General features: G+C 36.2%; 2 protein-coding genes and 1 pseudogene across 2 annotated transcripts; all 3 read right to left on the bottom strand.

Annotated features, from left to right (window-relative positions):
• Positions 1–2,466: 2,466 nt before the first annotated feature.
• LOC111805622 (serine/threonine-protein kinase tricorner-like) lies at positions 2,467–6,979 on the bottom strand. The gene is made up of 12 exons (XM_023690759.1): positions 6,477–6,979; positions 6,093–6,267; positions 5,834–5,917; positions 5,421–5,662; positions 4,993–5,224; positions 4,740–4,904; positions 4,530–4,661; positions 4,204–4,317; positions 3,652–3,699; positions 3,343–3,418; positions 2,970–3,026; positions 2,467–2,842 (listed from the first exon to the last, which is right to left on the bottom strand). Exons 1-12 carry the CDS (start codon positions 6,662–6,664, stop codon positions 2,784–2,786), a joined length of 1,572 nt encoding a protein of 523 aa, XP_023546527.1. The 5' UTR covers positions 6,665–6,979; the 3' UTR covers positions 2,467–2,783.
• Positions 6,980–7,785: 806 nt separating this feature from the next.
• Positions 7,786–11,960, bottom strand: LOC111805465 (glutamate receptor 2.5-like). Its single transcript, XM_023690572.1, has 5 exons — positions 11,708–11,960; positions 9,085–10,388; positions 8,669–8,966; positions 8,204–8,598; positions 7,786–8,130 (listed from the first exon to the last, which is right to left on the bottom strand). Exons 1-5 carry the CDS (start codon positions 11,958–11,960, stop codon positions 7,786–7,788), a joined length of 2,595 nt encoding a protein of 864 aa, XP_023546340.1.
• A 1,038-nt stretch (positions 11,961–12,998) lies between these two features.
• Positions 12,999–17,393, bottom strand: LOC111805464 (annotated as a pseudogene).
• Between the last annotated feature and the right edge of the window lie 23 nt (positions 17,394–17,416).

Raw genomic sequence — 17,416 nt, 5'->3', positions numbered from 1 at the left:
AAACCTAAATAAATGTAATGCGTCATTAATGGAATATTAGTTTATTTAGTTTTGAAAGAGGGAGATTATTTATTTATTTATTTACAGAAAATATTGTGTAAAGAAGTGATAATAATTTGCTTATAATTTTGTCTCTACCATGATTTGTTTTTCTTTTAGAATAAAGATCCATTTTTGGAAATTGTAAAAACTAGGGTTTGAAAGGAAGAAGACGAAAATAAATACATACATTCGACTGTTCCTAGTTTGATTTTTAGTAGTGTCACATGTTTAGTGGTTCCTATTTTAAGAATCTGACAAATATATATATATATATAGATATATAGATATCCAGGAGATCACGTATATTATTTATGTATTAGTTTATTAGTTTGAAATTTTATTTGATAACTCCTATTTAAGGTTTGATTTTTTCCCTAATTCTTTTCACATTATGTTTTGATAGACAAGACATATATGAAGGTAAGGACAATGTTAATAGATGGGTTGGAAGAAGGACATGGGAAATAGGAATTTGAAGTAGAGGACATGGCTATGTCACTGTACACTTTAAAAAAAAATGCTTTTTTTTTTCTTTTTATTTATTTATTTTTTTTTTGTCTAAGTTCATGTTGGCACGAATTTCAAGGACTAAAAGTATCATGAATTATTAGTCATAAAATTGGGTTATTTTTTGTAAACCATAATTTTATATAATAAGAGACTTCTTATTTATTTGAAAATTTTATTGAAAATAATTTTTAAAAAAAATCCATTATTGATTTGGAATGTTGAAGCAAAGGTACCATTTTTGGAATTTAATGTTGAAGAGGAGAAAAGAGAGAATTTAGTTTTCATAATTTTTAGAAACGAATAAAAAGGGAAAAGGGAAAAGGGTAAGTGATGGACGGGATGGGCCGCCGAAGGGATAACAATGAATGGATCAATGGCCCAAAACAATTTTTTTTTTCTTTTTAATTTATTAATTTTTGAGTTTGGAAGAAACGACAAAGGATATTGTAAAGTGGGAGTAAAGCATAAAGGCAAATCCTCTTCAGTTTTCATATTGCGTTGCGTCAAACTTACAACTCCGGGATCTTCCAAACGGCATTTTTTCTTTAAATTTTAATTTATAAAATTCGAGAATTTAGATGTTATTTCAAATAAATTAGATGTGTAATACGAAATAGGAGTTTAATTTGTATTAATTAATACTATGGATATCGATATTCTCTAAGACTTTATTTCCAAAGTAAATTCGATATTCTCTTCTTTTTTTTTTTCTTTTTTTTTTGTGAAAAGAATATATTCTTTTTTGTCAAAAAAGGGCATGATCCTAAATTTCTTTGTTCTTTTGAGTCAAAAGAACTCAACCCCTCTCCTTAAAAGAGCACAAGAATCTCCTTTATTCCTCATGGCCACCCATTGACCAATTATTCAATTTTTGTAATTACACAAAATGGTCTTCATTAATGAGACCTAGAGGAATAAATTAGAAAAATAACCCTAAATTAATGTCACAAATTTCACTTTAAAGATTAAATTTTGATTGAACTTCAACTATATATTAATAGCGTTCAAATGGTTAGATAATATAGTCGATGATAACATTTATTCTCGTTACTTTATTAAAACTGGATAAAAAAGGTTTTTTTTAAAGTTATTATTTTATTGTTAAACATTACATATAGAAATACTTATATAATCAATAATTATATCCATGCATAAATATATGAAGGGATCATTTTCACTATTATTAATGATAAAAAAAAATCCAAAACTTGGAAGTTTTTTTGTATTTTTCTTGAAGCTTGCTTTTAGATATTTACTTGGAAATGAAGGTCTACAAATTGTCCTGGTTGTACTTTATTTCAAAACGATATATCTGAATAATAAAAAATAAATAAAGAGCAAAAGACAAGCTGGAAGAAAATGGATGACAGAGGGGAAGACATGAAAATGACAGAAATTATAGGGAAAAGGATGACCAATTCGGTTTTCATCACACAAAACTTAATCATTTTATTTGGTGTACAAAAAAAGTAATAACCTTTTTGACTTAGATTACTAAATTATGATTGCTTTATTGCTTTCTTATCTTTGTTAACTTTTTATATTATCCACATGAAGTAAAAGACAAAACTAACAGTAAAATCATCTCAAAATATTATTTTTTATAATATTTCAATTTCAAATAATTGGTTGAAAATTAGTCAAAATTGACTAATTAAACTATGCTCAAGTCAAAATTATAATATATCATAATACTTGGTTCCTTCAGAAAAAATGTTTTATGTATCCTATATGCACTTTTTAATTGATCATGCAATCGTGGGATTCAAAAGGATTACTGGTCGTCAATACTGGTAAGAATTTCACAAGGTTTTGACAAATTCAAATGCAAATCTAGTGCTACTCCCAGTCCTAAGTGCAAGAAATCTTAAAACAGAGATTTGAAATGATATTAACTTGAACACGCATTAGATCAACTTTAACCGACAAAATTGCATCAATCCACAAAGTGTTTCCAATGTTGAAAGAAAATAATAGGAATCATGATGATGTCAAGAAGAAAATAAAAAATTTGATCCTATTGAACTCAATGATTATTTTGCTTTACAGTTGTAATGAAATATAACAATATCCAAAATGGAAGGAAACTAACTTTCTAACCTTCAATCCTTATCATCTTCATGTACCAAACTGCGGCAAAACTCATCTTGTGTATTTTATATTCAGCAGAATTCACTCGCATAGAATGGGAAGTGATCGGAAGAAGAAGAAGAAGAAGCAAGACTCGTCACTTATTCTACCTGCTTTTGTTCAATTTCTGGTATCACTGTTTCTTGCAAGTCTATTCGACCTGACCCAACATGGAAAGTTGTTATTAAATAACTACATGAAAGGGTAGAAATTAGAAAATACATATCAAAGCTCAATCAGTTTGCAGTTTTTTTCATAAGGGAAAGGGGAGGAGAAGAAAGCCATACCCAACAAGGAAACTAGAGATGGGGTTTTTGATGATGTGTTTGAATGCGTATCTGGACCTGTATATTAGAGTTTATGTTAACATGCTGTTGTTTATTATCGTAAAAAACCATTGTCTAACTTCCAAGACACCGGAGGAGCAGAGTAAATAACGCTTGAGCATAGCTCAACTAACTAAAAATTTGTTTTACATGTATACTAAAAAAAATTCTCCGTTTAAAAGAAAAAGAAAAAAGCACTTGAGGTCAGATTTAGAGTGCAATATTTATATGGATAGATCCTCCAAATGAGCATCATAAATTGTTCAACTAACATGCAAATGAATATGAGAAGAGGAAGTGATTCAAGGAAGTGACATTGTATTGTTCATTGTACCTGTACCCTCAAGTGATTTGACGTTTGACTTCTTGAAAGTAAATCCAATGAAATTCGTATCTTTTGAAGTTAGCATCTGATACAAAAAAGGAAGAGGTTGAAGGAAAGAGCACATAGCATAAACTGAACAATCAAGCAAAAGAACTCGCTGAAACAGAATGTGAAATAACAGACGGAAAATCAATAGGCCCAACAGATCATCATCAATAAGTTCACACAGAAGGTTAAAATTCATGTGTGAAACAGACACAACAGCTTTGCAAGAAAGCATTCTAAACTATCATTCTTGCTGGAAGAATATGTTATTACCTTTCTCCAAGGTCCAACAGTTGGCATTTCTGAGGGAGGGTCTTGAACCTACATTTTGGGGGAGGGGAAGGAAAAGAATTTTAGTACAATAAACTCAGAGCAACAGATTAGAAAGCCTAAAGGTGGCATGGGGAAGAACTTTAAAGTCCACCTCTACACCTCAATGGAGGTTGAAAAAATTATGTAAAGAGGAACACATTCCACAGCATCTGCAAATTATGATAGATGATGACAAATAATCCCATTACAGACTCACACTGAGTACTTGTAAATACAAGTACTACGACAAGCTAGATATGTTATGACTCGGTTATAATTCTTCAACCTTTGGTATGGAGTTACAAGAGAAATTAACAAAACATGAAGTTAGAAGCTCAATAGAAAGTGGAGGGGCCGGATTTAAGTAAACTATTGCAGGAAATGTAGCCTTCAATGGAGTAAATTTAGACGTGGTCGAAAGAAAGAAGTAAAGATATAAATGAATAGAAGCATTAAAGGATTCTAAAGATATCAGAACTATCAATTGGGTGCGAGGTTTATTGTCATGCTCACCTCAGGAAACTTCTCAAAGTTCTGAGTGTCTAGTTCTCCAGTGACAGTTGGTTTATATGCAGGTTCCATTTCATACAGCTTATCCCACTGAATCCCTTTGAACCATGGATGTGCCTGTCAGAACAATTAATTAGATGAAATGAGCTGCTAAAAATGAAAGATGCGACTACAGAATAAGAGTTTTCACTGTATTTTATTTATTTTTTTCCAATTTGGAAAAACTCAATGGACTGTTTCGTTTGTCCTTTGTAATAGAATAAATAAAAGCTATTATTCTCCATACTTGACATAAGTTAAAAGGAAATGTTTTCTTTGAAGAGGCTTACCTTTATTTCTTCTACTACTCGTGTTCCCAACCTTGTTTCAACATCACAAAGCAAGTGGCTGATCAGGTCCTTGGCTTGCTCAGAGATTTTTGGTTCCTCGGGAAATTTCAGGCAAGTTCGCCAATTTATTATCTGAAAGAAATCCACATGAACGACATTGTACTTCATAAACCAGAAATAAAATAGCGAACAATACCGAACAGATTTTACCTTGCGGAAGGTCATCCTTGGATCATCAGAACAAAAAGGAGGATAACCAGCCAGCATCTCATACATAATGGCCCCTAATGACCACCAATCACACTCCATTCCATACCCTTTCTTAAGCAATACTTCAGGTGCCATATAATCCAGGGTCCCAACAGTTGAAAAAGCCTGCAGACATAAATGACGTGATTACAAATTTAGTAGTCATGTTTGAAAAAAAGAAGGAAATGTTTAGAGCAGAAGATAAATCCAATACCAACGCACGACGATTACGCTTCCACTGTTGAATTTGTTCTTTCGGCATCATCCATTGGGATCCATTAGAGTCAGTATGATCTTGACCTTCACTTTTGGTCTGCTGGGCAGTTAAGTCTTCGTCATTCAAAAGTATACTTGAGTACTTATCATCCAGAGGCTTGCACAAGCCAAAATCTGAAAGCTTCAGATGACCATTTTTATCTAGGATCAAGTTATCTGGTTTTATATCCCTGTAAGTGAAGTACTGTTCTAGTAAGAGTAAGCTCCAAGATTTACTTGAATATAGCATGTAATTGTCCGAATTCAAGCTAAGAAATCTGACTCTAGGAGAAAACTCTCATGTCAGTGTGAAAAGGATGGCTACAACTTCCATTATGATCAGAACTACAGAACTACAGACACAGAAGCAAGGTATAAGGGATATACCTATGTATATAATTGTGCTGATGAATTGAATGAATAGCTAAAATGCTCTCTGCTATGTAAAAGCGAGCAACATCCTCGGACAGAATGTCTTCTCTCATTAGCAACGTCATAATGTCACCACCAGGTAAATACTCCATAATAAGGTATAAGAACTCAGAATCTTGAAAAGAATAAAAGAGTTTTACAATGCACCTACTATCAACCTCTGCAAGTAAATTCCTCTCAGATCGAACGTGCTCAACCTGGAACATGCAAAAAGAAAATTACTGCGTTCAATTATGTAATTCTTCTTGTGGACACGCTGACAATATCATTATTGCACTATTAGTAAGTCAACGCAAAGAAATTTCTTGAGCAGAGGTGTATCTTTGACAGAGTACAGTAATAACAAGCACATAACATTCCCAATTCACCTGCCCACGGCTAAGCATCTCTGATTTCTTCAGCTTTTTCATGGCAAAAATTTCCCCAGTTCCTTTTGCACGACATAACCTAACCTGCATATATATGGTAAATAAGATTAGATACCACAGAAATCTTAGGACAGTCTTGTACCAGTTTTAGTAGAACTGAATCTTTAAGTTTAATGAACAACAACTAAGCAATTGTCATATGTGACGTTCAAGCACAACGAAAAGAGTTCAAGTTGCTGCAAATAGCATTTTCAAATACCTCGCCGAATGCACCTTTACCGATGACTGTTAATTGTTCAAAGTCATCGATTCCAACTTTACGTCTTTGCAGTCTCATAAATTCTGTTTCTCTGCGTTCCAAGTTCCTCAGCATCTCTTCTTGTTCTTCTGCCGACATCTGAGCTTCTTGCACTCTTCGTTGAAGCGTTCTCCGTCTGCAAACACAAAAAGATAAATTAAAGATCGTCATACGTAGATTTTAGGCAATAATGTCGGAGTTCCAATACGAAATCGACGACGTTTTTCATAATTTCTTCTCAGAGTCAACACAAGTTCATAAAATTCACCGCAGACCATAAAACTAAACATGGAATTAAAATCAATAAAACGATCACTAAAAGAAATATCCACAGAAATATCATACCTGTCCTTGCGATCTTGAAGACCTTGGAGATAGTTCTTGTAATGATTCTCAATGAACTGCTTAGCAGCGGCGGCTTTCTGCCTGGTCACCGGAGACGAAACAGACACATCGGGGCCCAAATCCAATCCGCTTCGATCCGACTTCATGTTCAGAGCCCCAAGCCTCACAGTCCCATCACCACCGTCCATATTTTTCCGCTCTAAACCAAATCAACTTCAATTCAATCGGCAAGCTCCCATTCACCCAAATTCCACGAATCTATACAAGTAGAAGAATCTTCTTTCTTGCGCACTTCAAGAAGAGAGAGAGAGAGAGAGAGATCTGGGGGAAGAAGCAAGACAGAGCGAAGACAGAGAGTAAACGAAAAATGATCTATGAACTGGCACACACATTATATATACACATATATATGGATTGCAAGGCTGTCTTATATATTTATACGATTTGGCTGTGGGGCTCCGAATTGATAATTAAGAATTTTCCTTTTTTCTTAGGGTTTTTTTTTTTTTTTTTTTTTTTTTTTTTTTTTTTTTTTTTTTTTTTTTTTTTTTTTTTTTTTTTTNCCCAGCTTTTACACACCAAATTGAAGGCTTCTAAGGAGAGAGGAAGAACTGGGAATAGGAAAAGAAAAAAGGCGCGCCGGTAAAGCCAGATGTGTCGGCGGAGATCAATACAAAGCCAAAATCTCGGACCTACGTGCCGTTATTGCTCGTATGGAATCACGTGCCACGCGCCCTATGAGGTGTTATTCTGCTTTCAGTGGATTGGATCGTGTGAGTCACGCGACGAGAGTGAAAATGGGGAAGGGGATATTAGATTGAATTTTTTTTAACAAGAAATAAAAAATTGAAAATTGGGTCAGCTGTTTTCTTGGGGGGTTTTGATAAATGGACAGGTGGCGTCATGGAATTTGCGTGGTCCCGCGTTTGAGAAACAAAGACGGCATGAATTTTGATTCCTAATCTAAATCTATATTTGGGGATCCACTTCTAATCTTTTCAAACTTATCAGTTATTTTTCACTAAATCAATCCTTTTTCTTCAAATTACATTACTTTTATGGAATTTTCACTTTTCTCCACGTTTTCTACATAATTATCTCGTGGCCCCACCTACCAAATTTCTCATAATTATCACAAGGTTTTCATAAATTTAAAACGGCAATATGAACAAATGAGAATTTACTGACTATTTTTTATAAGAGTGTAGAAATTTGTCTCAAGTAAATGCGTTTTTAAATTGCTTAATAAAAATTAGAACAATAATTAAGATTTAATTTCACAGCAGTGGATAACTTTAGAATTGTTAGTTTATTTTGCAACATACGCCAATTGAATTGCAATGTTTGGTTCACCACCCGCAAGCCCATCTCCATCGTCCAAGGGTTTGACATGTGCATGTCCACGGCGCCGCCAATCCCCAACCCGTTTCACAACAGTACATAGCAGTACTCCAAGAGCAATACTTCCTGAAACGATGAACAAACCTGCGAAAGGCCAAGGCCCCAAACGCGACGTCCCATCAACTTGGCTTAATAAAGAACAATTGAAGGTAGACAGCAACATTGTATCTAATTGCGGCATTTTTCTTCTCTCAATTAGTTCAATGATCGATGTCGACACGTCCACAGCTAAAGTTGAACCTTTTGGAAAAGCCTGCACCATAAAAACTCTTCCTTCATTAAAAATCATTACTAAAACATCGAAAGAGATTATTAATTAAACTTACAAAACCGATGCCACCCAGATCGAAAGTAGCTGCTGTGGTGTAGCCTTTGCAGTACTTAGCAAGAAAGACCTTGGCATGAGGAGTTATGAAGAAAGCTGCTTGAATTTCTCCATTGTCAAAGGCCTTTGGATAATCATCAATGGAAGAGAGGGTCTTAATATTATCAGGAGAAATCTGCAAGACGTTGTTTAGATATCGCATGATGAAAGAATGAAAGTTGCACCCCACAGTTGCGTTTGTTTGCCTCAGTGTTTCAATATCTACAACCGAGGGAGCAAATCTCGACACTGTCATCATGGAGGTAAGGCTTGCAGTGAAACTTGAGGTTACCACAAGAATTACAAACAGCCATGGCGCTAACACCAGCCGGGCTAAACCACCGCCCACCTCTTCCCCTGCAACAATTTTTGGTTGTTTTAGACAGGAAAAAAGTACTCAAAAACAATTTTTGGTTGTTGATCTTACTATGTGCGTTAAAAACGACAGATATTGCAAACCAGAGCATGTCGCCGAATCCTGATTTCAACCTTTCACTTTCTGGCCTAACAAACCAGACAACAGAGATTATAAACATATGGGACAGTGGCAATATTATCCACATTGTGGTAGTAAATGTTTTCATGAATACCCATATTTCTTTCCAATTCCTTTTCTCTTCTTTCACTATCATAAGAAGCCCAGACACCATATATGACTCTGTGAAGTCCACATATTGAAATCGGTCTGCAAATATTCCGATATCTCCCACTGCAGCATCCAAACCCTGATACAAAAAACAGAGCATTTTCATATATATAGATCAATCTTTTCGATTATACACCAAGAATTACTGAAAAACTAAAGTGTATAGAAGAAATGTTTTGTTTTCCCCCTTTATTTACCTTTGCGTGGACTTGCTTTACCAATTCATCATAGGAGCCATTGAAGGGAACCAAGTGGTAATGCAATGGATAAGGCAGGTTTTTTACGACAGCTTCAAACACAGAAATGGAATATCCAGAGATGTAAACCCCATTGATATGATCGTATGATACTTTCACAAATTCGTGAAAAGTATTGTTGGCTGGAACTCCAATTTTTAAGATTCTGGGTACTTCAGAATTAGAGTCAAGATTCATCCGTCGTTTCAATCCTGTTTGTTCATTCCCTTCCCAGAAAACGAATCTTGGAAACTCCAAAACCCCATTTCTAATTTCTTCATCTTCCATCAAGTTGTTGAAAAATCCCACCTTTTGTCTCCAGAATCCCATTTCTTTGTAGCTCTTACCCACCACGTAAATGATTTCAAAAGTGGGTGGTTGCTTCAACGTACCATTCTCGAATCCTATGCTACCACTAAGGCCTTCAAATTCAGTGGCTAGAATTTGCTTCAACAGTTGTTTGTTGCTGAAATTTCCTTGCAATTTATTCATGGCTGCGGCCACGGCCCATGATGCATCGTAAGCTCGAAGGGCAAAGATGCTCGGCTCCGCACTTTTCTCCTCCTCTTCCTCTTCTTCATCATGATGCTGATATTCTAAACGATACATTCTACGGAATTTGCTTCTGAATTTCTTGAATGAATCTTTGGTATGGTCAACATAAGTTCGAAACCCGATGACACCCTGCATGTTATAGAAATTAGAGGAATCCAAAGAATCCATAAGACTGGACATCTCATCTCCAACAATCCAAACGAATCCATTATCCATCATGTTCATCCTTTTTGCTCTGTGAAAGAGGAGCTTGGCCAACTCTATTGAAAATTGCACCACAATGAACACCCTGTTCCTGTCACGACCCGTGAGACTTTTGAGCTTCTCCTCAATCATGGCTTCTGTATGCGAGGAAGAGAAGGCAGAGATCTGCTCAATCTCTGCATTGAAAACCCTAAGTTCGTTGGAGAGGAGAGTCAAGGCCTCCATGTTGATCGACATGTCGTTTCTGTTCTCATAGATTACAGTAACTTTATGCCACTGAAAATGCCCGACGAGGGCGGCTGCGCACTGCATGTGGAAGGTGATGTGGTGAGCCATTTGAATGAAGGAAGGCGGCGGCAACAGAGGAGGAACAGAAGCCGCAACTGGGAGCGATATGGTGGCAATATCAACGCTGGTTTTGTTAATCTCGGAGATTAATTGCATTTCTTGGAAAGTAAATGCTCCAAGAATGGCACTCACTTCTTTGCTGCTAATCAGATCCAAAGCTGAAATAAATTATAATACTAATTAGAGAATCATTAGTATGACCAAATCATTGATATTCATATATGAATCCTCGAGTGATGAACTATAAAAACAACTATAAAGTTTAAGTCACATCATATTTGGTGAAATATTATTCTGTTCTTATTGTTAACTTTGACATATTTAGTGTTGATAACTACACATTTTTGTATAAATTAATTTTGATATTGACATGACATAAATATATTAAGTTATGAGTTTGACTTAACATTACCTTATTATCTGTTTGTTTGTTTTTGTTTAAAATAAAATTATTCTTGTTGGGAGGCAAGAAGATGACGAACATGCTCATGCTTCTTGGATTTGTTTTTTTATTTAATATTTTGTTGTTAATTCAATTTATTTTATGTAATAAATTAAATTAAATTCTTTTAAAATAAGTATTAAACTCACACCGGCGTCATAGTTAATAAATATTTCTTGTCAGCTTGAAAAAAAATCAAGTTAGTTTCCTGTTAGTTGTTTGGAGTTAAATACTTAGAAATTTAAAATTTAAAATTAAAAGATTAGAACCCGAGTCAAATTTAATTAATCAAGTATATTTATCTTAAATTATAAGAAGACAACGACTTGTGTATCGTTCCTCATTTTTAAGAAATATATTCTCGATCAAAATGAAGCCTTCAAATTTCAATTAATAAATTGAGAAGATTATAAGATGTTCGACAAAATAAAAAAAATGAAATTATGTGAGATGTATCTAACTCAAATATTCCGTTTCATTTTGAAAGCAAATCTTTTAGCTCGAAATTTACTTCAATTTACTATTTCTTATGTATTAAAAAGGTTAGCGTTTTAGAGTGCTCGAAAACAAAAATTAATTAGAGTTGGCTTATAATTATTTGGTTTTTAAAAATTATGGTTTGGTTTCTATAATTTCATGTTTTTTTTTTTTTTTTTTTTTTTTTTTTTTTTTTTTTTTTTTTTNTTGAATTTATAGCTAAATTTAAAATAAAAAAAAATTCTAAGACTTATTTTTAAAAATTTTAAAATCTTACTAAAATATGATATAAGTCTTCAAAAGGTTGATTAGTTAAAAATATGGGGGAAAAACTTGATCCGTCGGTTCATTAATAATCTTAACGGTACCTAATCATATAATATTGTCTACTTTGAACATAAACTATTACTGCTTCGCTTTTTCATAACAATAGAAATAGTGTTCTTACTTATAAACCCATAATCTTTCTCTGAATTAGCTAATGTGAGACTACTCGTTTAAATAATCCTCAATAGGGTTTACTTATGAAAATGCGAGTAAGACAATACAGAAACTTACCGGAAGTTATAGCACGAGCGGAGTTGGCATTTGAATGGTTATGAAGCAGCTCCAACTTTGGAAAGGAAGTTGAAGAGGGGAAGGAATGGAGAGCCATTTCCATGGCTATCTTGTGTTGTCTTCCAATCCTCGAACTCTGATCTGTAACGCCACCCACATGGCTGTTTATTGCCTTGCCTTCTTCCATCATCACCTGAAGCAACAGAAATAGAAACCCCACAAAACAGGAAACCCAAGGCTTTGTTGTACCCATGGCCTTGCAATTTCAACACTTTCCATACATGGTCGGGTTTGATAAACAGATAGTTAAATAGGTGATTGAAAAAATCTGATAAAACCCACATTTAGTATTAAAATTTTGTGTCTTAAATAAATTTGTTGAGGCTGAACGGTTCAAAGTATGTGAGTTTGGAGGAGGAGGGGAGGAAGGCGAGTGGAAGAACATCAAGATAGTTTTTTCTTGTTTTTGTACCACTATAGGTGAAGATATCAAAAATGATATATTTTATATTAGTAGCTCTCAAAAAGATAGTGTAAGCTTAATGATTTAAATATAATTGTAATTATTAATTAATGAGAAAGCAGGCGTTGATTCTTTATTTTAAGCAATTCAACCCAACCAATATCTAGTTTAATACTGCAAATATAATAAAATTTAAAATATGGTTATTATATTGAAGTAAGATTTGTTGGTGGAAGCTTAAAAAGAAAGTTGGTGGAAGAAATATTGGCCCTGGGAGAGAGTTGAATGAAGATACAAGAAATTCAATTGAAAAAACAAATTATTTATTTAGCCCTCTAATCCGATGGTTGGAGTTAAAATTAATATGATTCCACCATATATTATATTATATTGTATTGTATTATATTATATTAGGTTGGAGGGATCCCCTTGTTTAGGTCTTCTTGTCCCTCCTCACGACATAAGGGCAAGAAAAGGAAGAAATTCATTCGTTTTCATTTTCTTTTTCGAAACGTAGAAAGTCAGGCGAAGAAGAAAACATCCGCAGATCATCATCGGAATCAGGTTGTATCTGAGTTCGGATCGAACCTAGTACCCAAGTGCGTGACCCACAGAAGCTCACGGTCTAGATCTCATGGCAGCTTCGACCCAGAGATAGAGTCAAACCTAGATCCCAACCGCTAAAATAAAGAACGCTCATTATTATAAGTCAATAGGGGAAATGAAAAATAAATGTAACACTACCATATAAATATATATATATATATTATTCTTAACATATGAGAGTTTATATATAGGTGGAAGTCAATTATAGGACAGTTGGGTTAGCTAGCTATGTTTAGTATTTGGTGGATCATTTGGCTGGCCCTGGGGACGGTCTTGCGCATGGCCATTTCTATCGTCTATGGGTTTGAGTTGTGCACGTCTATGGCGCCACCAGATTCTAACCCGTTTGAGAACAGAACATAGCAGTACTACAAGAGCAATACTTCCTGAAATGATGAATAAACCTGCGAAAGGCCAAGGCCCCAAACTCGACGTCTCATCAACTTGGCTCGATAAAGAAAAATTGAAGGTGGACAACATTGTTTCTAACTGTGGCATCTTTCTTCTCTCTATTAGTTCAATGATGGATGTCGATACGTCCATTGCTAAAGTCGAGCCTTTTGGAAAAGCCTGCAGCTAAAGTTGAATCGTGACTCAAACTCACCGCGAGTATATATTGTCATTTTTTATCTTTTTCCTTTTGGATTTCCCCTCAAGGTTTTAAAACGCGTGAGAGGTTTCCACACCACGATAAAGAATATTTCATTCTCCTCTCCAACCGATGTGGAATCTCGCAATCCACCCCCTTGGGGCCAACGTCTTCGCTGGCACATCGTCCGGTGTCTGACTCTAAAACCATTTGTAACCGCTCAAACCCACTACTAGTAGATATTGTTCTCTTTGAGTTTCTCTTTTGGGCATCCCCTCAAGGTTTTAAAAGGGTGGGGAGAGGTTTCTACATCTGTCGTAAATGTTTCGTTCCTCTCTCCAACAAATGTGGGATCTCACAATCCACCCCCTTGGGGCCAGCGTTTTTGCTGGCACATTGCCCGGTGTCTTACTCTAACACCATTTGTAACAGCTCAAACTCATCGCTAATAGATATTGTCATATTTAAACTTTTCATTTTGGGTTTCCCCTCAAAGTTTTAAAACGTGTGTATCGGGAAGAGGTTTCCACGCTCCTATAAGGAATATTTCCTTCCATTCTACGAAGGAGGTGTGATATCACATATATTGTTTCAATTAATCTCATTACTAAAACATAGAAAGAGATTATAAAGTAATATGAATTAAACTTACGAAACCGATGCCACCCAGATCGAAAGTAGCCGCTGTGGTGTAGCCTTAACGGTACCTGGCAAGAAAGACCTTGGCATGGGGAGTTATGAAGAAAGCTGCTTGAATGTCTCCATTGTCAAAGGCCTTTGGATAATCATCGATGGTAGCGAGGGTCTTAATATTATCAGGAGGAATGTGCAAGACATTGGTTAGAGGAGTTGAGCCTCGATTAATGGGAGGCTATTGTTCGAGGGCTCCATAGGCCTCAATGGAAACTTTGTTCAAGAGAAGAATTGTTGGGGAGGTTAGGGGAGGCCAAACCAAAACCACGAGAAGTTGCATACAAATAAATTACTTACTATGGGCATAAAAAAGGACAGACACAGAGAACCACAGCATGTTTCCAAAGCCCCTCAATGCATCATTATGTTCGCGCTCAATCAGCCAAATGACAGAGCTTACAAATATATGCATGGACAGCATTATGAGCCACATTTGTGCATTGAAAGCTTTCATGAAAAGCCATAATTGCGTCCACTCCAATGGCTTCTCCTTCACTATCATCACCACTATCCCAAAGTCTCCTATGGCTCCATCAAACTCCTTTTTCTCCACTTTTTGCATCAAACTATCGTAAGTCCCATTGTAGGGAACCAACTCGTACGGCAAAAAGTAAGGCAAATTGTGTGCAACTGCTTTAAACACAGAAATGGAGTATCCCGCGATATGAGGAGGCGCCCCATCCGTGTGATTATAGTTCACATGAACCATATCAAGGAAAGTAGCCGTGGTTGGAACCCCCAACTTCCATACTTTCTTTCCGTACCTAAAATCCCATCCCCTTGGCACCCTTCTGCCGTTACCTGGCCACACCACTAGGCCCCATGAATCGACGGTTACGTTTCCTGCTCTTGTTTGTTGGGGTAATTTATCACAAAATCCAAATTCTTGGGACCAATATGCAATCTCTCTATAGCTTTTACCCACAACGTTAATGATTTGGAAGATGGGTAATTGTGACAATATGCCATTCTTAAAGCTGACCACACCGCTTACACCTTCAAATTTACTTTCTACCACTTTCTGCGCCCATTCATTTCCTTGCAACTTGTCCATGGTGGAGGCAATGGCCCAATATGCATCGTAAGCTCGAAGTGCAAGTAGTTTGAGGAGCAGTTGAAGGTAGAAAGCAATGTCGTCTTCAAATCCGGCATTTCCCTTCTTTCAATCAGCTCCGCGATTGACGCTGACACGTCCACCGTCAACGGAGACCCTTTTGGAAAAGCCTGCCACCCGAACAAAAACATTAAATTAAATTAAAATAAATTAAATTAAAACACTACAAAATTCAAATGAAATTAAAAGCTTACGAATCCCATGCCGACGAGCTTGAAGATGGTGAGTTTAGTGTAACCTTTGCAGTGTTTTGCGAGGAAGACTTTTGCATGGGGAGCCGACATGAAAGCTGCCTGAATGTCTCCAGATTCCAAGGCGTTTGGGAACAGATCCACTGAGGGTATCTCTTTGATATTCTCTACGTCAAACTGCATCACTTCTGATAGAGCTCTCTTCATGACAGACCCTTTGTTGCACCCCACTGTCGCATTTTGGAGCTTAAGGGTTTCAATGTCTAAAATCGATGGCTGGGACCTCGAGATTGTCATCATGGACGACAGACTGGCCGTGAAACTTGCTGTCACAATAAGGATGGTGAATAGCCATGGCCCTAGCACTAGTCGAGCCAATCCACTCTTTACAGGTTCTCCTGCAACCTAACATCATATGGAATGATCATGAGTTTATAAACAAACAAAGAATAGTCTCTTTATTGGATGGGGCCTTTTGGACTTCCCCAAAAGTAAAGACACCAGAGCTTTGAACAATATCATATCATTCTGAAGAGTCAATTACTTACTATGCAAGTAAAAAATGGTGTCGACTGACACCGAGAACCATAACATGTTGCCAATTCCCTTCAACGCATCGTTGTGTTTACGCTCAACCAGCCAAATTGCGGAGCTCACAAATATATGCATGGAGAGCATGAGCAGCCACATTGGTGCAGTGAAAGCTCTCATGAAAAGCCATGTTCGAGTCCACTTCAATGGCTTCTCCTTCACTATCATCACCGCTGAATTTTCCAAATATGGTTCTGAAAAATCCACGTACTTAAATCGATCCGCAAATATCCCAAAATCTCCCACTGCCCCATCAAACTCCTACATCATACAAACCCACCAATTAAACACCATAAATTTTAGAACTATTTTAAATACTTTTATTGGGGTAATACTTTTTTAAACAATTAAACATTGATTTACCTTCTTGTTGACTTCTCTCAACAAATCATCATAAGATATATTGCGAGGGACGAACTCGTAGGGTAGCTTTAAATTTTCTGCAACTTTTTGAAACACGTCAATGGAGAAGCCGGAGGTATGATGATTGTGATCCACTCGCACAAATTCTTGAAAGGCAGCTGTTGTTGGAACCCCAATCCTCAATGGTTTTTTTTGGGGACATAATATCCCAACCCTGTGGAACCCTTCTTGCATTGCCTCTCAATATTTAGTTCTTCTAACCATGTAATTAGTATTTAAACATAAAGTTAAAAATTTAAAAACATATTCAAATATTGTCCTCTTTCAATTTTTCCTCAAAGTTTTAAAACGTGTCAATATTTATAACGAATGTTTTGTTTCTCTCAGCGTTCTTGCTGGTACACTGCTCGGTATCTAACTCTGATACCATTTGTAACTGCCCAAGCCTAAATATGGTTTTTTTGGACTTTCCTTGTATCAATGGAGATGTATTCCTTACTTATAAACTCATTATTATTCTCTAAATTAGCCGATGCGGGATTCCCTCCTAACAATCCTCAATAACGATGAAAGAATGAGCGGTAGAGAAATGGTTGATCTTACGGTAGCAACAGCCAGAGCGGAGTTGTCGGGCGAATCCTGGAGGAGAAGCTCAACCTTGTGGCATGAATTAGAAACATGATGTTTGAAAGCCATGTGAATGGCTACAACCTGTTCCCGCCCCACTCTTGAGCTATTATCAGCAATAATTCCCATCTTCAGTGCTCTTTTTGGGTGGTCGCCGGAACATCTCAGGTGGGTTTCATTAGTCTGAGGCGTTGAGCATAAGCCATCCAACACCAGAAACCCAACCAAACAGAAGAAGTAAAGAGATGGAAACATAGTGTATGGTCAAGTTTTGGAGATGAGAAATTGTGAGACATCTTATCCTCCGCCCAATTAGACAATGAGAAACTTCCTCTAGCATTAATGAAGCAAGACGTTGATGCAAGAAGACTGCAAGCATCTTGTCTGGGAAGAAGATGGTTGGACAATTACAGGTCTTGGTCCATGGGAAAGAAATTAGTGAAGGAAGGTATTATATTGTGGCCAATATTGC

This window comes from Cucurbita pepo, chromosome LG11, assembly GCF_002806865.2.
Source record: "Cucurbita pepo subsp. pepo cultivar mu-cu-16 chromosome LG11, ASM280686v2, whole genome shotgun sequence".
Lineage (NCBI taxonomy): Eukaryota > Viridiplantae > Streptophyta > Magnoliopsida > Cucurbitales > Cucurbitaceae > Cucurbita > Cucurbita pepo.
Note: the sequence above shows the minus strand (reverse complement) of the source record. Positions and strands in the feature narration are given on the sequence as shown.